Source organism: Pleurodeles waltl, chromosome 1_1 (genome assembly GCF_031143425.1).
Source record: "Pleurodeles waltl isolate 20211129_DDA chromosome 1_1, aPleWal1.hap1.20221129, whole genome shotgun sequence".
NCBI classification, from domain to species: Eukaryota; Metazoa; Chordata; class Amphibia; order Caudata; family Salamandridae; genus Pleurodeles; species Pleurodeles waltl.
Window position 1 is genome coordinate 363,870,643 of NC_090436.1, and position 22,060 is coordinate 363,892,702.

The following is a 22,060-nucleotide window of genomic DNA, read 5'->3' on the forward strand; positions in this document are numbered from 1 at the left end:
ACACAGGGCCACAAAAGCTGAATATGCCTTCTGGTGTGAGTTGGTAGCCCAGTTTGCAGATCCTCGCCATCTGTGCAGCCAAAGGGAATAGGAACCAACGCTGAAAAGTTGACCTGAGTCTGCTGGACCCAGGAGAGACTTCGAAGTGAAACTTTGCCACCCAGCCTTTCTTAAGGCGGTAACTGTTCTGTTTGACCCTGCTTACTCCCTTGACTGGTTGCCTGCTAGAGTTGGTCCCCCAAAGTATCTCCAAGTAACCACATTCCAGTCTGACAAAGTTTTCTTTTAAAGAGTTTATGTGCCAAATTTGTTAAATTTGCCAAGGCTTGCTCGTGGGAAGTGAAAAGTCTTGATTTATTGTTTCTTGTAAAATCCATATCTCCAGAGCTGGTGGATGTTTTTCATGTTGGTGTCCATAATGTCATAAAAATATACTCTATTTTAATTAACTGGTGTTGGATTTCTTGAGTGTTGAGTTATTTCTTTTCCAATTGTTTTAGCTATGTTTAAATGCTTTACACTTGTCCCTTTGCATAAGCCTGACTTCTCAGAGCCACAGCTACACAAGGTTGAGCTGTGATTTAACAAACAAAACCTGACTGGTCCTGAAGTGATCAGTAGTGTATTACAAGTTGAGGTTGCGCCGTCAGACCATATAATGCACCCCATTTCCTCACAATGTGTATAGCGGGCCCAACACACAAACTGCTTTTACAGACCTCTGTGCTAACTGGCAGAAGAAAACATAAATATGCCAAAGGCATTGCTTCTTTTGTATTCTCTTTACAAGGTACTGTGGGTTAGTGAATTAGAATTTTCTTTCCTGGTCACAGTCTGTACAATGAGACTCTCTGGAGCAGGGTGCTTGGAGAGAAAAATCGGTGTCACCAGGCACTATTTTATGTCGCATGGCTGTCCACCAACAACCTGGTGGATAAGAACACAGTTTCAATCACATAGTCATCAGATTATCTATGATGGCCTCATTAAGTGGGGCAAAAGGCTCAAAAGTTGTTGGCCCAGATTGAAGAATTCTGTAATTCTACTTTGGCTGTCACCCAAACCACCACTGCAAGAAGATTTGCATTATATCCTTTTTGAAGACCCTATCTGCTGCAGGGTCGACAAAGACCCAGGGATCTCAAGCATGACAGGACCAACTCAGGAATTGGTTCTGTGGCCGGTTACCTCCAGGGAATGAGAGTTACAACGTGATGCTCTTGCGCCTTCCCTTCAGAGACGAAGATGGGATCAAGTCAAACTTTGCTTTTTCATGCTTGCGTCTCAACTTTTTCTAATAGAAGCATTTTGAGAGGGAAGTGGAAAGGACATGGGAATCAAATACCTTTACTTTGCTGTTTAATCCTCATTGTCACATTTTACTTGATATATGATTTTAATGATAAGTTGACTATATGGCTCAATTTCATGATAGCAGTTTAGGAAAGGCTTTAAGTAATTGCCAGTTAAGAAACTTTGTTTAGCCTACATTTGTTGAATAATGTGGCTAAAATACATTTTAAAAAGTACCAACTATTATTTCTGTGCACAGATACTGTTTACAGAGTCCTGATTCGGACCGGGGATTGACCGTTCCCAGGCACCAGTTGGTGCCATGTTATTTGTATTTGTATTATTATTTCTTTGTCTTTTGCTAAATCAATAAAATGTATTTATTAAAAAAAAAAAAAAAGTACCACAGAAGATGAAAACTCTACTTTTCACCTCCAGGTAAATCTCATCTTCTGCTCTTGGGGCTAGACGTACCCCTGAAATTGGGGATGTAGAGGAGTGGTCTAGCAGATGACTGAGTAATCATAGGGTGTTAGAATGAATGTTAAAATGTTCAAGTTTCAAAATTAGGAAAATGTTACTTAACGGTTACTAACATTTTGCAGCTTGTTCTGGCAATAAAACAGTGGTGGTGAGGAATGACAACAAAGATAGCTGTCGTCTTCTCCTCGTCTTGGAAAGGCAGCTGAGATATGCTACCAGAAGCACTGTGTGATAAAAGTAGATCGTTGCAGATTCTGGAAGAGAGAGGCTAGCTCATTTATGGCAGTGTAACACGGATGCAAAAACATCCTCCATCTGTCTTTGAAAAAAGACAGTGACAATTACTCTGCTTGCGCATGGATGAGTATTTTGGAATACAGGTGAATGCACTACAGAGATGTTGGTTGCCGGTAATTTATGTTTTTAGGAGTGGCCATGCAGAGTACGTATATTTATTTGTCATAACAACATTTTGGCAAATATATAGATTCACAGGCTCTGAACACTGTTGTCAACAAGGGATCACTTTGAAAAAGCAAAAGCTGTTTTTCTCTAAGGCATTGTCTCGAGCTTTGCGAATCACTCAAATGACTCATTCCTAGGTTACCCTGTAACCCCAATTGCATTCACCACACACCAATCGCATTCAAGGCATAAAGTAAAAGGGAGAAACTGTATTTCTTTTTGGCTCCAACGGCATACAACCAACATCAAGGCTTTGCTGCTGCAGGCAATAAGACTATATTGGAATGTTTTCCAACTTATGGACACAGAGTAATAAAATCGATTTAGGAAAGGAGGATGGCCTTCAAGCTAATGATGAATAGTCCTTCTAAATTGTTCCTTCAAAGTAACACTTGTTTATCAGGAAAGTTACTTTCAGTATTCAACTTCAGCTTAGCCAAGGGGCGACATTAAGTGTTACGTTCATTAAGCAAGTAAATGAGTGAAAGAAGTGGCTTATGTTTCCATGAAGAAAAAAAAAAAATAAAGAAAAAAAAAAATACAAAATAAAAACAGGAAATCAGTATAGATAATTTTTGGATATTATAGTACAAGTTGGACTATCTGCGCTTGATACTATGAGCCGCCTGTTTTCAACTGAGAAAAGCTCCTATAACAGTAGTATCACCATACAAATAAAAACACAAAGAAATTGTAGATGAAATTGTGGGGAAAAAAATAAGAATTATTAATAAAAATGAATATTTGGGCAAAACCTAGAAAGGTATATTAATTGAAAAACTATTTCAAATAAGGTGGCTGATACTTTTACAGATGACAAATTGTGGTCAGGTAATTTAGCACATGCCTTAGAATTCCTGAAATGTAAATATCATTTACAAATATATTATAAAATATGTATTAGAAGGCTTTTTACAGACAGACATTGATGTACTTGGTTATATTCTAGAAGAAACGGTCCTATGAGCTAATTTGTGATATTTCTCAATAAAATATAATCGAAAAAACACTACATCTGGTTTAACATGTTCATATTTTCTTTATGTTCTACGCTGATGGCAGACAAGCAAATATGTTTCACCCTTTCTGAAGTTTACAAGAGTCATGCAACTTCATATTATTAGATAGATATAAATGTGATTATCTGACAAGGGGAAAGCTTATATGGTATTGGAAGGCCATTGTTAACAATGTATTTCTGCCCATTACATAAGTGAATCTATGCATGGTGTGCTAACATTTATTCCTGATTAATCTAGCAAACTTTGCCATGATCGGCAGTGGCTTAATATGGGAGCCTAAAATCAGACTCAAATGTGCAAGTGCATTGTAACCCTAAAAATGTAAGACAGTGTTATGAGACAGCTGCATACGTACAGCAAGCACTGGCAAAGCTACAAGTGCCAAGTTATTGGCTTTGTCAATGTTTGTCTGCTAAGCATTGTTTAAAAGAGTAAAAGAAAAAAAACATTTCCAAACATTGTAGGAAAAGCAAACATATATTTATGGTATTTCAGAACTGTACATTCAACTCCAATCCAACCTTTATAAATGACAGTTTATTTTTCAAATACCTTTCACTCCAGAACCTCTGAACAGAGTTTAAAAAGAATAAGGAACAGTCAGAATGTAAAAGAAAGTCCTAAATTTAATTTCACAGGATTTAGCCATCCAGTCCTCTCTGGGAGATCTGGGAGCAGAATTATGGGTGTCTGGAGAATTGTCATGCTAGGTACACCTTCTGCCTCAGACTTCCGCTCATTGAGTGCAACTGATGGCCATCTCCCCAAGTTTTTAAGAGGTTTTGTGTGCCAAAGCTTGTGCTATCATGCAGTATGTGAAACGAAGGAGACACCAACCTTAGAAGTGTGCCCTTCAGACATACACCAGAAAAAATAATCTCTATTGCTATGCTTTTACAGACAAGCTAAAAGGGGTGGGAAGGAACACACTGCAGGGCATAGGTATTTGAGGGGAGAGCAAAATAAAAGGGAGAAACCCTGAATACTCACCGACTGCTGAAAAACAGAAATAAATAGTTCCCCACATGTGATCAGTGGAAGTATACAAATAAGCCAGTCAAAGGGATCATAAAGAGAATATGCTCTAGCCAAGGGACAAGCACAAGAAGAGGATGGCAATCCGTCTAGCAAGAAGCAAGCAAATGAGAGTGACAAAGCCAGCCTATGGGTACCAACTCTTAAGTTCACAATAGGTCCTTTGCAATCAGACAGCTTGTGATGTCTGGCAGGCAAGACTTAAAAATGGAAAAGGGTACATTTTGAAGGCTTAAGAAAGTGAATAATAATTTGAATCTGTGAATGCTCAGCACCATGGAAGTATCAAGGAGAGCCATCACTGATTGTTGTTTGACACCGTTAGGAATTCAGAAAAATGCACTAAGGCCCAAGAACCCTATGCCAGGAGCTCTAAAACACCAACTACACACCCTAAGCTCAAACACAAGTTACAGGAAAACATTAAATACCTCTCCAGATATTCCAATGGCTTCATCTGGGGCTCCGTATGGGCCAGATGCCCCATTCTGAAGCCGCTCCAGCAGTTCCAACAAAGCAAAGTTTTTCTTCAATCCCCAGACACCAGAATCACCTGTTGAGCAGACAGAGCTTTGTTAAAGACTGGTTCAAAGAGTTGCAGAGGCCTGATGAAAACTGAATTTAAAACAAGGTTTAAAAATATGCAAAACTATTTTGAAAGATCTATTTATATTGGTCTAGAGCTTCAAACACTTATTTAAAAACGACAGATTAGTACAGCTTTCCCCTAAATTTACACATTTTGTTACCTGCAGTTGAACTGAACATTAATTTCCTGTTTGTACCCACAAAACACATTGCATGGCACTGCTACTAAAGCTCCTGGTGGGATTATTCGCCTCTTATATGACACGGTTTTCCGTTCAACCCTCCCAGTCGGACTCACTGAATTAAGAATCTCATTAACCCCTTTGACGATTAGTAAAATGAAATAATTTTGTACAAAGTCCTATCATTAACCTGGAACTGTAACTACACTGAAAAGTGTTAGGTGCAATTTGCAGCATTCGACTACTGAATCCATATTTTACTTCAAATCTTTAGATTCTCTTGCTAGTACATTATTCAACTTGCGTTCTGCAGTTTATATTTTATTTTATTTATAAATACATCACATAAACCATCACCATCCCTTTAGATTATTTTCAAAATTTAGATGAGTGGGCTGAGCAAAACAAAAAGGTTAGATAAATTGTCCCTGCGTCTAATACATTTCACTAAATATTAATAAAAATTAGGTATGATTTGCAAACAGTTTTGCTTAAGTAAATTAAAATTATGCAAGAAAAACTGTACTAAATATGGCAAAATCTAGGTTACAATAAATTTTTCCCCATTTTAAAATAGGTCTCAGGATGGAAGCATGGGGAGTCCAGAGGAAGCAAAGCCTTCCTCTATTTAGTAGTCTCTGACCTAGATTAGAGTGGTGCATAGCAGAATTGAAAGGCGGGAAGTAGAATTGAGGGGCATAGAGTGCAGTGGCATAGAGTGCAGAGTAGAGTTAAGAGGCATAGAATGTAGTTGCGAATGACAAAGCAGTTAATACCCGCAAATATGTTACTTGAATGTAATTTACAAAAGATCTGCTGCAACTATACTGAGAGCACCAGGTAAAATACTTTACTTATTTTGCACTCTACTCCCCCTAGAAACAAGATTATTCTTAAAGACAATTTGTTGCATTATGGTTTCACTTGTAGTGGCAATGCTAGAGAGCTGCTTTCAATGGCAGTAGTACAGAGCTGGCCCTATTCAAACACAGTGACAATCATTTACAAAACAAATATTTACACCTATACTTAACGCTTAAAATGCCAGATGACGTGTAAATTGGGAGAGAACGAAAAATACAAAAAAAAAAGTTATCCAGCTTTTATAGAATTGTAGTTAGATTGCTATCAATTATCAGGGTAGCATGGCTAAGTTATGTAAAGCTCTAAAGGCACCTCTGGCATTTTTTTATATTCTTTTTATTACATTTTAACAAAACAAACCGCAATAACAAATCCCCCCAAAACCGAAGGCATGCGACAGATTTTCGTGCAATATTCCTTAAAGTGACAAGATTGGACTCCTGTTTGCTGCCATAGCCCCAATAATCTCTCCAGTGAATCCCACCCCCTTGGCCCTCTGAGACGGTTCCTATCCCTGTGTACCTCGACCCTCCCTTGGCGTTTTACCCATTGCCGTCCTTCAATTCCAGCCATGGGCCCCATACTTCGTTTAACTTTCAGGGGCACACCCGATATATCTGTCTCTCCGCCTACATGCACCAATCCATTCCTTACTTCTGTTCCCACCCCTTCAGTAGCATCTTGGCACCCCAGTGTTTGAGGAGGTTTCTACGGGCCACAATCAGGGCCAAATTACTAGACAGCTGGGCATACCAATTCAGACATTGCTCCCTCCAAATGCCCAGATTAATCAACTGGGACATACCTCATAGCCCAGTATCTCTGAGATTTGCTCACCAATCCGTTTGCAATAATCCCAGATCTCCTGACAATCTCACAAGGTATGAAGTAGGGGGCCCCTTATATGCAAGCAGCGCAGGCAAAGATCATTAGTCACCCTGCCCATCTGAAACAATCGGGTCGGGGTAAAAAAATGCTCCCTAAAGTATCTTCAACTGGATCAGCCAGAATCCTGCCTAAATTGCCACTTCACTCAAGCCTCTCCAAGTTTCTCTCCCATGTCTCCCTCATGGAATCAAGTTGCGGAAGGCCATTGTTCAATAGGGTAGAATAAATTTGGTACAATGCATGATCCTTCTGAGGAGCCACTAGCACTCTTTATTCCAACCTCGGAGGGTCCCATCCTCCTCTCAGGAAGAATTTCATTTGCTGATAAAGCAGCATCTGACTCCCTGTAAGTTCTGAATAGCCTGCAATTCAGCAAATGATACCAGTGCCCCATCTCACCAAACATCTCCCAGCCTGGCGATACTAAGGCAATACCCTTTCCCGTGGCCCTCAATCTTACACAAACCACTGAGAAGACACAGTCCTACAGGGGGCTCTCCAGAGTCAATTCACCCCCACTATCCTAGCTTCCCCGTGGCCTGCTTCTCATCTGCGCATCACATCGGACCCAGGCCAACAGCAGTTCCAAGGCCACCACAAACAGTGGTGACAGCATGGCATTCTTGCCTGGTGCTCCTAGATAATGGAAAAACCCCATATCACGCCTCACTGACCCATACTCTTGCCACCAGAACTTTATATAGCAATCGCACCCACAAGAGAAGCGAAGCGCTGAAGCCTATCTTATTAAGCACCGCAAGCATATATGGCCACTCCAGTGAATTAAATGCCTTCTCGGTGTCAAGGACCAGAAGGACCCCTGATTTCTCAAGACTCGTACTTCGTGCCAGGCAGCCCATCAATCATCTTAATTTGTGTTGCAGGCCCTGTACAGCATAAGCCCTTATTTGTCTGGGTCAATTAAGGAGTCCACAACTTGTTTGACATTATGTTCGCCAACACCTTTGTCTCCACATTAATCAGAGATATCGGTGTAGATGAGGGGCAATCATCTGCTGGCTTGCGCTCCTTGTGGATAAGGACGATCCCTGCCTCCCCAAGGTTCAGTGTCAGTCTGCCCTGGTCCTTCGCCCTGCAAAACAGTTTAGGCATCACTTTCACAACGTTAGACTTTGCACATTTGAAAAGCTCTGGTGGGAAGCCATTAGGGCCAGGGGTGTTACCACTGCGGAATTGGGATATAGCTTCCACCACCTCACCCTCAGTGACCTTCACGTCAGATAGATTCCTCTGGTCAGGATTCTGACAGGTTGTCGGGAGGTCTGCAATAAAAGCCTTCAGGTCCCCTTGATCGGCCATGGCACATGAATTATACAACCCCTCCAGATATTCAGCAAAAGCTTGCACAATTTTCAGGTGACTTTCGGACTACTGATCCATCCACGTGTACTCCCCCTACCCATCTGCACCTCTGGAATTTTAGTCAGGTTTTGATGATATCCTTGACAAGGTTGAGCTCTGGATGTCACCTCCTGCTCAGTTTTAAAGACCACAAATAGAGTACTGCATCAGGTTTTGGAGGTCACGTCTAGAATACTGTATTGAACATCTCTGAAGTATCATGTCCAGTTTTGAAGAATACAAGTGGATTCCTCAGGTATATTTATTCAAAGATTTTAATGTGAAGTACTGCACAACACAATATGACTTCCTCACAACACTAATGGTGGGCTGAGCCAATCAACATGAACCACGGTAAACATAGATATTAGGCATTAGCTGATATTTGGAGGTACCTGGAACTTATCATGGAGATTGCATGACATAAGGCTGTACTTGTGCCACATTAAGTTATTGATAGGCATATGGGATGTGTACATATGACACAGGTGCACATCAAGACAGTGACTGCCATTTGAAAGTACACCAAAGCAAATTACAAAAAGAGACTGATCTATTAAAAGGTACCTCAGAATATTAGATATAGCATCACTGGCATAATCAAAGTGGGCAAATAATATTTGGGAAGTTATTAAAAAGAAAACCTGGTGTAAATTATGGTATCTTTATAAAATGACAAGCTGGTATTAGAGCAATAAATGAGTTAAATTACTAAATGAAAGCTATTATTTGGAGACAAAAAAATACTTTCATAAAAAGATAAACTGGACACAAATTAGTATAGTTAGAAATTATTTCAAGGTGATATGTGAGTGAGAATTCAATCTGATTTTGGAATGCTTGTCGCTGAGGTTGTGCCCCATGTTCTCATTTATGGAGGGCAGATGATAGCTGATGTTGTGGTTATGATCACCACGATCAGTACTCTCCTCTTTCCTGTAGACAAGCTCACTATCTCTAATGGATATACTCTCACCTGCAGACAGGACAAAAAAAAAAGAAGAAGAAACCAAGATAGCATACCTTTTCCATTTAACCACCCGCAATCCAGAACAAAATCCCGATGACCAGCACGCCCGCCCCAATGCTGCTCCAATTTAGCAAACAATTGAAGGATCATCTCTTTAAAGAACACTACACCACAATGCATTTACTATCCACAACCTGGCTTGTTCTCTACTTGCTCGTTGACTTTATGCTAGTGCCTGACAAGGTACAGTCCTTCGCTGCCTTTTGGGTAGGTGCGAACTAAAGACATACCACACACATAGAGGTCAAATCACATGAATACATTTCATGATCTACATGAATACATGTTTACTATCTGATTATCACAGTGTTCAACGTTTATATGGACAGTAGCCTGCAGGTTTACTGTAACCTAGCACTGCTGAGACTGTCATACTGTGAATAAAAAACAGTTAATCTAACCAGAGGAATATCTCTGTTAATACCCAACACTGAGTGTTTTGTTTCATATTCTCATCCTTTCTTGATTATTAGTTTAAGTTGCCACTACCACAATACAATGGTTAATTCATGCAGAATAGATATGATCAGTGTCTGCCAGTTATTTAGTAATATAATAGTTGCCACAACAGCACAATGCATGCTGTGTATATCATTTTCATTACAGTCACGTTTCCTAGGAGCGATGCAGAGTCATCCACATTATATACACAGTTATATAGCTGTATCCTTTTTTATCTTTCCACTAGTACCTTTTGTTCCCATCTAAATTATGCCAACAGCAACCCAAATCCAAAAATTCAACTACCCATTTCATGTACATTAGTCATAATTCTTTTTTATACCCCCAACTGGCAAATATCTGTGCATCGTTCCAATTATTATGTCAATACTTCAATTTATGGAAGTCAACTATCGGGAGACTCCATCACCTTAAGGATTATTATTGCCCATTCTTCCAGATCCTCCACTAGTTTTTAATTTGTTTTTGTGTTTTTCCATATGTATTTTACTCTGCTGTAGCCCATTCCACTAGGTCCCTTCTTCAACTGTCTAAACTCAGGGCTTCAGAAAGCCGCAGCACTAATCCTGGCACTTCAAATGTCTCATCTTTTTTTTTCTTCTTCTTTTGGATTACCCCCAGCAAGTATCATTCACTGTTAGCATTGTTAATCCTTGAGTTATGGATCCATTTAAACCACTAGCTCTGACCAAAAGCTTCATTTGATCAATCCCACAATATCTGCAAGAAATCTGCTGTGGTGTCCATATTTTGGACAGTTGGCAGAAATGTTAGGGTATTGATATTTGATAATAAACTTCAGTGCAAAAAAGATACCATGTAAATATTTGAACTGGATTATTTGAAATCTAGTGTTGTTTGATTGTTCATAACTTGTATGCATGCTCTATTCCATTCCTTACTTGTTACAAGCTCTAGAATATGTAAGGCCCATCTAACGACAGCTCTTGTAACATCAACCCCTTATCATTTGTGAGACCCAAGATACAGATAGCACTACGATCAGTAACATTGTCACTGTCTATGTGGAGCCTGTGCCATATAGGAGAACGTTCTCCATACCTCTCTTGCAGTCTAATTTATATTTGCATCTTCTGCTCAGATAAAGATCTCAAATCATCTCATTCCATCTTGCTGTACACATATTTTACACAATGGTGAACTACACCACAATGAGAGCTTGACTGCAATAGTGGGTGTCATACAACTGCACTGACTCACACATTAACAGTCGACGGGGCAAACAAGTGGTTGTTGACCAGACTGGTACTACGCCAGAATATGCCTAGCCATCATGAGTTACTCTGGGAGCATCTCTCATCCATGCATGCCCCTCAAGAAAACCTTTTCCAAGTTGTGGTTGTCATCTAGCCTATTGTATTACATGCTGCACCTGATGCGTAATGTAAATAATCTCTATAACCCTGCAATGTTATGTAACGAATCTCTACAACCAGCAGTCAAAGTGCACACTTAATACAGCAGCTTCACCGTTGCCAGTTTAACTCAGAGTTTACCAATGAGAAAAGTAATTGACCAAGCTTGTTAAATAGGCTCTATGGCACAGGAAGCATTGAGCCATACAATTTATCTAGGCATCGTGTTAACAGGGCCATTTTCCGTTATCAGCACTCCGCCTATCACCGACAAAAAGAAGATGGTCCAGAATGTCACTGATTGTTTTACGTTTTTCCAGCACTTTGCCCATGTTTAACATGTGATAGATCCCTGCATGCCCAAGTATGTGAAAGCAGGTGTTTCCCAAATCAGTACAGAAGCATGTTTAATTCCCAGATATGTATCCCTCCCAGAGGAAATAATTTTGATTCACAGTTCGAATTGAATCCTGATATCCTGCATACTGTGTTAATTCCCTCAGAGGGATCAGAAAATAAATTGTAGGTATAATCTGCATGCACCAAGACTACGTATATTGTTTCTCCAATCCTTAAACCCCTATCATGCAAACAATTTCAGATCACATCAGAATGGATCTATTGTTATCGGAAATAGTGGGGAGGAGAGGGTATCCATGCCTCATATCTCACTCAAGTGTCCAGCTGTTCAAAACCACTCACCCAGTGATTACTCTGGAAGCTGGTCCAGTATACAACAGGAGTCACTTCTGAAAATGTTGCCCTAAGTCCACATATTATAGCACATATTTGTAACAGTTTTCTCAATATAGCTGCATCACTCTCAAAAACACTCAAGCAGCACGAGTTGTTTAACTGTGAGGAATTGTGGTTGTTTCACAGTGAAGAACTACACTTCAATAAAGATCAATATGGGATGCACGGAAAAAATAAAGAAAAGAAACAAATCTTAGACAAGGCATGAAAATTTGGCTAAAAGTTCAAAATATCTGGAAGCCATGGTTTCAATTTACTATGTGAACCATACCAAGAACTGAATCTTCCAAAATAATGCAGCAAGCTCATAGAGTGCGCACCTATCCCAATGTATCTCCAGTGACGTGAAAAAAATATATATATTATGTTGTTCCCTGTATGCACCTAAACCAAACACCCGCTGCCAGGGTGTACACCTTTTTATAGAAAAAAGGGGAAAAAAAACACAGTCATGAAGATTAATGATTAATGTAACAAAGTTCAGTCCATTTGAAGTTGACAGCTGTTGTCACTATCATTTTATACATCATTGATGAGGAAGAAAATAAAGAGAAAATGTATTATTCTTTCAACTTCAAATGGACTGAACTTTGTTACAAAAGATCTGTTTATTTAAAAAGTGGTGCACAACCATTAATCTTCATACCAAGAACTGCTTCTGTTTGTCTAGGACACTAGGCAAAGCCTCCTGAAGCAACAGCACGCAATCACAAAAGAACCACCAGGAGAATTAGAAGAAACAAGCGATGGTGAAGCAAATAGGTCACAGCTTTTTAACGGTGTTGTGCTGCATTGGCATAAAAATAATGACACTGCCTGTGGCAAAGTCATTTAGGAGATATGCGCATGCGTGATGACGTGCATGTATTCATCAGGAAGGCACGTGTGAACCTACTAAACAACACAGGTGCAATTTCATTTTTCTTAGTGTCCGAACACGATGGATGGCACTTGGCAGCAATAAATAAAGCAAAAATATTTTCACGTGCACAAAATAGTTATTTTTATTTAAAATTATAAAAGCGGTGGGATCCAGCCGCAAAAACAATTGTAATATTGTGTTTAAGGGTGGCAACGAAGGAGCAGTGTGTGTGTGTGTGTGTGTGGGGGGGGGGGGGGGGGGGGGGTTGAGTGGATGGGGTGGTTTTGGAAGCAACAAAGACGCAGGAGGAGGAAGCAACTGACAACCTTAAGGCTGTGCGGGAAGAGTAATTAAAAAAATAATAATAATAATACAAGGAAACAAGTAGTGGAAACGGAGGGCGAAAGAAAGAGCAACACTGAGCACATAGGGTTGATATAGAACCCACACAACACACCCAGGACAGAGTCAGTCGGGAGGGAGGGTATCCGGGGGAACGGAGAAAGAACATGGGGGCAGTAAATGGGGCTGCAGCAAAAAAGAGTGCAAGAAAACACATGCACTCTCACAGAGGGCTTAATGGAAAAGAAAAAAGTAATTCCCTAAATGTGAGCAGTGGTAGAATACAAGTAGGCTAAACAAAAGATGGTTTAAAAAAGAAAAAAAAAAAAAGAAAAAAAACTATGCTCCAATGAAGGGACAATTACAAGAAGTAAAGTCAAGCCACTGAATAAGAAGAAAGCAAATGCGAGTTATAAAGCCAACCAATGGGAAGCAATAGACGAGCTCCAAGCCCACTATGCATTTTGGTACGGTCATTCACAAATAGCCAGCTCAAAGCTTGCAGGTGACTAGTAAACCCCCCAAAAAAGCTTACACTGCATATTCAACATGAGGAGAACCAAGTCCACGTTTGGGGGTGCGTTCTGAGGTGCAGTGAACCAAAGGACACACGAGAAACCCTGCATGCATGGATTAAAGAAAGCAAGTTGGTCAAAGTCAAGAGTTTTTGCCAAGGTAATTAAAAGCATAATTAAGGCAAATGCGTACAAAGAGAAGAATATGTGCAAATGTTTTTTGTCCAAGCGTAAATATTCTTTATATAAAAACAATTGTAAGGGAGATTACTAGGACATTCTCACGTGAAAATGACTCTTGGGAGAATCTAAAGGAGCAGAGTAGTGGTCATGACCTAAAATACAAGAAGGTGAGCTTAAACAGCAGGAGTGCCTCTGGCAGAAGAGTCCAAACTTTATAGCAATTGGAGCGAAATCAAATACAGATTGAAAGACAATTATTTACTCACTGTATTGAAATTAGAATCAACATTGACAATCAATACTGCACGCGACATAACCCCTCAAAAGTATATTGACTATGGTGCCTTTATCGCCTTTCTATTTAAACCTCCAAGATTACACTTTTGAAGGAATAAACGTATATTACAGTGATCAGAGAAAATGGTGGGACAAATACAATTCAATGAAGGCAGGCTTGGAACCGATTCTGAAGGGTCAGTGTTCTACACATTATAAAAATAATACTTACCTCACGAGGTCAAAAAGCCATGATCTAATCCCGCCTGGACTATGGTAAAGCTATTTATCTAACAGAGACAGAAAAATATCAACACAGCCTTCATTTGGTTTACCATGCTGCAGCACACCCGATTTCAGGCCCACATCACAAATACTCTGCGAAGCTTGCACTGGTTCAAAGCAGACTTCTAAACCAGGGTGATTACGCATAGGGAGATCTAATAAAAATGTCCTGACTTCCTGTCAGCAAAATTTAGATGACTTCAACTGGGAAAAGAGCAGCGCTATTCACAAGCTGGTCTTAATCCATGTATATAGGGATCACACTGCCACCTTTGGTACTCCTGCCTTTGCTGTGACAGCAGCAAAAATAATAATAATAATAATAATAATAATAATAATTGGCAAAGCCAATAGGTCACACCTATGTAAGAGCAATTGGTTTTGTCAATGTGTTTTACACCATGGCTAAAAGTTAGGGGTATACAGGAGAGTGGAATGGAGTGTTGCAGAGTGGAATGGCGAGAATTGAGTTGGGTGGTGTAGAGTGGAGTGGCAGAGTGTTGTGTACTGGAGTGGCATGTGGAGTCACGTGGGGTGACGTAGAGTGGACTGTTGTACAGTGAATTCACCTAGAGTTTGGCAGAGTATAGTGGCATAGAGTGCAGTGTATTGAGTGCAGTGGTATTGAGTGCAGTGGTATTGAGTGCAGTGGTATTGAGTGCAGTGGTATTGAGTGCAGTGGTATTGAGTGCAGTGGTATTGAGTGCAGTGGCAATGAATTTAGTGGTGTAAAATGCAGCATAGCAGAATGTAGTGGCATAGATTAGAGTGCTGCATAGTAGAGTTGCATAGAGTGCAGTGGCATAGAGTGTAGAGTTGAGTGTCATAGAGCACAGGGGAGTAGAGTGGTGCAGTGTATAGTAGCACAGAGTAATACAGACTACAGTATACAGGGAGTGCAGAATTATTAGGCAAGTTGTATTTTTGAGGATTAATTTTATTATTGAACAACAACCATGTTCTCAATGAACCCAAAAAACTCATTAATATCAAAGCTGAATATTTTTGGAAGTAGTTTTTAGTTTGTTTTTAGTTTTAGCTATGTTAGGGGGATATCTGTGTGTGCAGGTGACTATTACTGTGCATAATTATTAGGCAACTTAACAAAAAAAATATATACCCATTTCAATTATTTATTATTACCAGTGAAACCAATATAACATCTCAACATTCACAAATATACATTTCTGACATTCAAAAACAAAACAAAAACAAATCAGTGACCAATATAGCCACCTTTCTTTGCAAGGACACTCAAAAGCCTGCCATCCATGGATTCTGTCAGTGTTTTGATCTGTTCACCATCAACATTGCGTGCAGCAGCAACCACAGCCTCCCAGACACTGTTCAGAGAGGTGTACTGTTTTCCCTCCTTGTAAATCTCACATTTGATGATGGACCACAGGTTCTCAATGGGGTTCAGATCAGGTGAACAAGGAGGCCATGTCATTAGATTTCCTTCTTTTATACCCTTTCTTGCCAGCCACGCTGTGGAGTACTTGGACGCGTGTGATGGAGCATTGTCCTGCATGAAAATCATGTTTTTCTTGAAGGATGCAGACTTCTTCCTGTACCACTGCTTGAAGAAGGTGTCTTCCAGGAACTGGCAGTAGGACTGGGAGTTGAGCTTGACTCCATCCTCAACCCGAAAAGGCCCCACAAGCTCATCTTTGATGATACCAGCCCAAACCAGTACTCCACCTCCACCTTGCTGGCGTCTGAGTCGGACTGGAGCTCTCTGCCCTTTACCAATCCAGCCACGGGCTCATCCATCTGGCCCATCAAGACTCACTCTCATTTCATCAGTCCATAAAACCTTAGAAAAATCAGTCTTGAGATATTTCTTGGCCCAGTCTTGACGTTTCAGCTTGTGTGTCTTGTTCAGTGGTGGTCGTCTTTCAGCCTTTCTTACCTTGGCCATGTCTCTGAGTATTGCACACCTTGTGCTTTTGGGCACTCCAGTGATGTTGCAGCTCTGAAATATGGCCAAACTGGTGGCAAGTGGCATCGTGGCAGCTGCACGCTTGACTTTTCTCAGTTCATGGGCAGTTATTTTGCGCCTTGGTTTTTCCACACGCTTCTTGCGACCCTGTTGACTATTTTGAATGAAACGCTTGATTGTTCGATGATCACGCTTCAGAAGCTTTGCAATTTTAAGAGTGCTGCATCCCTCTGCAAGATATCTCACTATTTTTGACTTTTCTGAGCCTGTCAAGTCCTTCTTTTGACCCATTTTGCCAAAGGAAAGGAAGTTGCCTAATAATTATGCACACCTGATATAGGGTGTTGATGTCATTAGACCACACCCCTTCTCATTACAGAGATGCACATCACCTAATATGCTTAATTGGTAGTAGGCTTTCGAGCCTATACAGCTTGGAGTAAGACAACATGCATAAAGAGGATGATGTGGTCAAAATACAAATTTGCCTAATAATTCTGCACTCCCTGTATTGTCAGTCCGGGTTTGAGATCGGAGGGAACTGGCCTACTTAAAGCCCTGGCTGACTCTTGGAAAGGCCCTGTCTGTAGAATGGGTAGATCATGAGGCCTGGGGAATAGGAACAGTCAAGTCTTTAGTGCTTTGTGAGACGTGAAAGAGCTTATCTGAGTGCCCTGGTACTGAGGAGCCTTGTGGTGGATAGGGCAGTGGTTCTCTGGACATGGGTAAGCGCAGGAGCCCATCAGGGGTTGGAGGGGGGTGCCTTGTGGGTGATGGTAAGATGGGACTGTTGATAACGTGCACTCCCTAGGACTTAATCCTGAATCTGGCCTTGTTGTGTAGCCATTTTAGCCATAGTTTTGAACATTTTATTTTAGCAAGTTATGCCTGCCACTGTGCACTTTGACCTAAATATGTTTTATTTTCTCTTTCTAGCTGGTCTTTGCCTAGGTCAGCACTGTGTTCTTAAACTATTCCTCTCCTTGTCACAATTTTAATCTTATTGTGCTTCATTGTTCTAGTTATTACAATGTATGCATTATTATCTAAGATGCAGTTGCTTCAATAAAACCCTATTGAATTATACTCTGCCTCTGACTGTCCTTGCATATGTGAGACTAACGTACCTGAGAGAAACGGATAAGATCTCAGTAACCACGATTCCCCGAGGAGTCATGTATGTCATGGGCCCGGTTGCCCCAATCATCCCTGCTCTTGGGTGGAGATGAGGCACTGCTAGTTAGTCAGAACAAACCCGGATTAGGCCGACAGGCGTCACATGGTGCGGGTTCGGACTCAGTCCAATGCAGTACAGGCGATTCTGCCGCCCGAATCCAGTAGTCTCATTTGGAAAATTAGAACGTACGCTACAGCCTCCTGTTGTTGGACTGCGCACGCTCTGCAGATCCTTCTCTTTGCATGTCTTACCATGTGGAGTGAAAGACAGTTACAGTGTCATGGTGGCTCATCAGGATATTTGAAGGGGGGAGGGCATGTAGAGTCTTGTCAAGGCCCACTCACTGTCCCACACTGATAGCAGGCCGCGATCCTGTCCTGCGGTTCACTGCTGAGACTGCAGAGTACACAAGCACGGTGTTAGCCACTGGGCCACTGCGACCTAATGATGTTCAAGGTGCATTCTTGTGAAACAGTCTGGTGCTGCGTGCTGGCCCTATATTTGGGCCCAGGTAAGATGCCTCAAAAAATCATGGAAAAAATAAATAAATAAAAATCGGCTGTTCTAGATGTTTAGAGACGCTCACTCTTCTCGGCAGAGAGTTACCCAATCATACTGAAGATCTGACAAGAACATATGACTGGCTGCACCCCAGTCCTTCCAGTCTTTCAGCGTTGCCGCCCTGAATGGAAATGTTTGTGATGTAGGCTAACTCGCCTCTGTTTGGCCTGCGTTTCGGATACTAAGGCCAGTTTGGTGTCCCTGGTCTAATCATAGTCCTAATTCTGGTTCTATCACTGAACCACGTGTGCTCTTGAGCAAATCACCTCAACCGCCTGCACCTTTCCATTCATCATAACACGTGTAGGGCTTAGAAACTAGCTAATCGCCATCGCCATCGCTGCAGAGGGAAGACCACAGGGCAACAGGCGCATCTTGTTAAGTAGGATTCCTCTGCAGTGAAGATGTGATTGGCTGTGCAAGAGGGAGCATCATTTCCGGTGTACTTGCACAGCAGTTGAAGAGAGATTTGTCAGTCAGTGATCCGTTATCTCCTCTGCATCTTAATTTTATTGCATTCTCCCAAAGAAGATTTGCCAACACTGGTTTGTTCTTTGTCTGAGCGGCTAAAAGTGTTCTCAGAAAGTTCCACTGAATTAAATGTTCTGCCTTTCGAGCAAAAGGCCAGCAGCAAGCAGTTGTACTATACCTCTACCCTGTTCCTGACGCTAAGGAATCAATCAAACAATTACAGCATTTGTAAAGCACAGCACTATCATCCCTAAGGGTATCAGGGCACTGAGGGTGCTGTGTCTCAGTCGAAAAGCCCCATCTTGAGTCTCCTTCTGAAGTCCACCAGGAAGTAAGTGCTCGGAAGTGTAGGGACAGGCTGTTCCAGCTGCTGGGTAGAAAAAGGAGAGGCCTCCGCTGTGGCAGCGATGGATGCAGGAGTGTGCGAGGTTGAGCGTAGTTCTCTTGCTGGGACATACAAGCTGAGTTGATGGTGGTTGCTAGTGCGGTACACCACACTTTTTTCCTCAGTAGACTTTGATCCAGAGGAAGAGTGAAAAACAGACCTGGGGACAGAAAGGGGGAAAGGAGGAAGAGAAATACAGAGAATCTATGACAAACAAAGAAAGGAGGAATCCCTACAAGAGTGAGAAAAAGGTGAAGGAAGTGTCTGGTGGTAGCTTAAAGATGCTTGACGGGAAATGAAGACAACAGAACATTGGTATTCAGCACAACGACATACAATACTGCTGCCCACAGGCTTCTGAGTAAAACTCTTGGCATTGACACTTATTCTTCTACAAATTAAGCACTGGACTCGAGGGAGGAGCCCAAGACACAGTAGTGGGGAAACAAAAGCTCCCCTTAGAAATTCAGTGAGGTCCTTTCGAAACAGAGAGCTGGTGATTAGTCTCACTGAACATTGCCATTTGGTGGATGGTAAGGTAAAAGGATGGGACTGCACTTCCTGTTGTCAAAGTGTGAAGGATCATTTAGAAAGTGTCAGCCCAAAATGTGTATCTATTCCTGGTCACTGTGATAAAGCCAGTACAGAATGCTCACACCTCCTTGTGCCTCTGTTTTGGGTGCACAAGCCTAAAGACAACCCGGCTGTGAGGAGCATCGCCAATGACTGAGTCTGGAGAACAGCCTGGGAAGTACACATGATGGAAGGGCCCATCCAAATTGTTTCTGGATGTGTAGATACAGAATACACATTCCCTGTCTACTGGAATATTATAAGAATGTGAGCTATTGCCCCACATGTAGTTTCAGTTCCAGGTTCTCTTCAAACAAGGATGGGGTAATTCACAGAATACTCAGAGGGTTCCATTGCATCCAAGACTGTTATCTGCCTGACAGCCAGCTTCCCAGAGGTGAGGTAACATCACCTGGAGTCCGGCCTACGGAAAGTGCTGTTCCTAATGGAATACCTGTGGTATCCTGCATTAAAGAAGACAGAAGAAGCAAGCCAAATCTGCAGGAGGAGTGGACTACTGGCGAGGTGAGAGTAATTGACTCCGGTGCCAACTTTGAGTCCATCTGACAGAGACTTGTGGAAGCGTGACTGGCATGCTCAACGCTTTGAACCAGTTAGTTACCTTCCCCGAAGTGGAGGATTTACAGTACTGCTGAAATGTGCCTGAGCAGAGATTGCCTAGCCAACCTAAGCTGTCGCAGCGAAGGCAATTGCCCTTAGTGTGCCCGAATTGACAGGCAATAAAGCATGTTGAAGTGACTCAGCTGCAGACCCCGAACCTGAGACCAGATGAAGACCACATCATCTACTCAACCAAGGAGGACTAAAACCCTTAATCAATGACTCACCTCACCCGGGCAGCAGAGCAACCTGCCAAAACCTCATCCTCTGTGACACACAGCACTGGGTAGAGGGCCACCAACTGTGGACAGCGATATGTCGGACGCTGCATCTAGACACTCCTGCACGGAACTACATCTGATCAAAGGTAGTGTTCAGCAGCATGACACGCCAGCTGATGACGAGCCTTTAACTGCAAGAGTACCATTATTAAGGGGGCAGGAGGTCAGAGTGAAACCTATCCCAGGCCTTGATTACAGGTGCGATAAACTAAGGTGGAGACTTAGACAAAGGGGTAGGTGGAGGGACAGCTGCACCTGTACTTACCCCGGGATTCCTTAAAAATAGGGAGGTGGGCAGGGGTGTAAAATTCCCAATACTCAGGACATAGTGTTTGGGGTCAAAGTCAACAAGTTTTCATGTATATTTTGTCCCTGGGCCTGCTGGTTTACAGTACCATATTATGGATCAGGGAAGGGCACAGGCTGCAGTTAAGATAACATTTGTGTCTGTATTTCAATGCTGTTTGAACCTGTACGTATGGTTCAGTAATGCAAAGCCTTTATTATTAGGGTGAGCACTCTACAGAAATGTTGCAATTTGAAAACGCACTGCTGACAGTTGATCCAGTATAAAAAATGCATACGCACATTTGCAAAGTTTAACAATATGAGGCTGCTTATAATGCTCCCAATATGTTCTCTGGTTTGATGCAAAAATGTGCAGAAGCTTGAAAGAAAGATTGGTGATTCTTTGCTTTGTGAATAAAACGCTCACAGAAAATGCAAGTAGAGAAAAATGTGTGCTGCTAAACTACTGTGAAAAATTAGGTACCATTTCTTTAAAGCAACATTCAGTAAAATGTGTTGATGCAGGCCAGCATTTGCAAAAAAATCATAATGGAAAAATCAGTGTAACCAGTCCCAACAAGAGTATGGGAAACATGAAGATAACAAGCATTGGCAAAGCCAACAGGCCTGTCATTGATGGTCAGTGTTTTCGTTTGGTCAATGTGTGTCTTGCTTTGACATGGTTTTTATATAATTTTATTGATGTGGGAGCTCTGGGACCCTCACCATCATGATACACATTGGCAAAAAAAAAATTTGGGGTCTCAAAAAGCACACCTTGCCACTGTAGCTAAAGTTTACTTTATGTGCCAATATTCTTCTTGTGAAAGAGCAGAATATACTCACAGTGAGGCCAATCGGTAAACACGGAGAGAGATAGAATTGTTACACAAACAGAAGGTCTTGGATAACCAATTAGGAGCCCAATTCCTAAAGAAAATTACAAAAATGCAGACATAATATACGTCTTTGTATTAGTGCAGATTTACGGATTTCATGAATTCACAATAATTTAAAGAAGTCAGGAAACATTACACCTAGAAAATATTTGTGAACCGTATTTTAGCATGAGCAAATATGCATGTGTACATTTGCTCATGCGAAATCTGTTTACAAATTCACTTTCCCTCCAACCACTTTTTCCCCAACCCTGTAGAAGTTTAACTTCTGCCCCTTGTCAGGAGTACATTTCCAACTTCTCTCTATATGGGAAAAGATTAGAGAAGAGCTGGTGAAAACTCCTAAAACATGCAAGATAGTAGGTTTGCACAGGCTCAAAAGGGCATTCCACCCCCAGAACTATTGTTTAGCCCTATCTCCAGCCTCAGGATGTAGATCTGCTGAAAGGTGCCAAAATAAGGAAATTGCTAGTATTCAAGCCATAGTATAGTATGATCCCTGGCATGATCAGAGAGTCTATTATCAGAGCTCTTATATAATGAGATTGCTGCAATAACTGGGCTCCACACCACATGGCACCAAAGGGACAACT

General features: G+C 41.5%; 1 protein-coding gene across 1 annotated transcript in view; it reads right to left on the minus strand.

The window, feature by feature from the left end:
- TRIM23 (tripartite motif containing 23) overlaps positions 1-22,060 on the minus strand; it is a 331,702-nt gene that overhangs the window by 273,524 nt on the left and 36,118 nt on the right. The window contains exon 3 of the mRNA XM_069222783.1: positions 4,730-4,851. Coding sequence (XP_069078884.1) covers positions 4,730-4,851 — 122 coding nt within the window. The remainder of the gene's footprint in view (positions 1-4,729; positions 4,852-22,060) is intronic.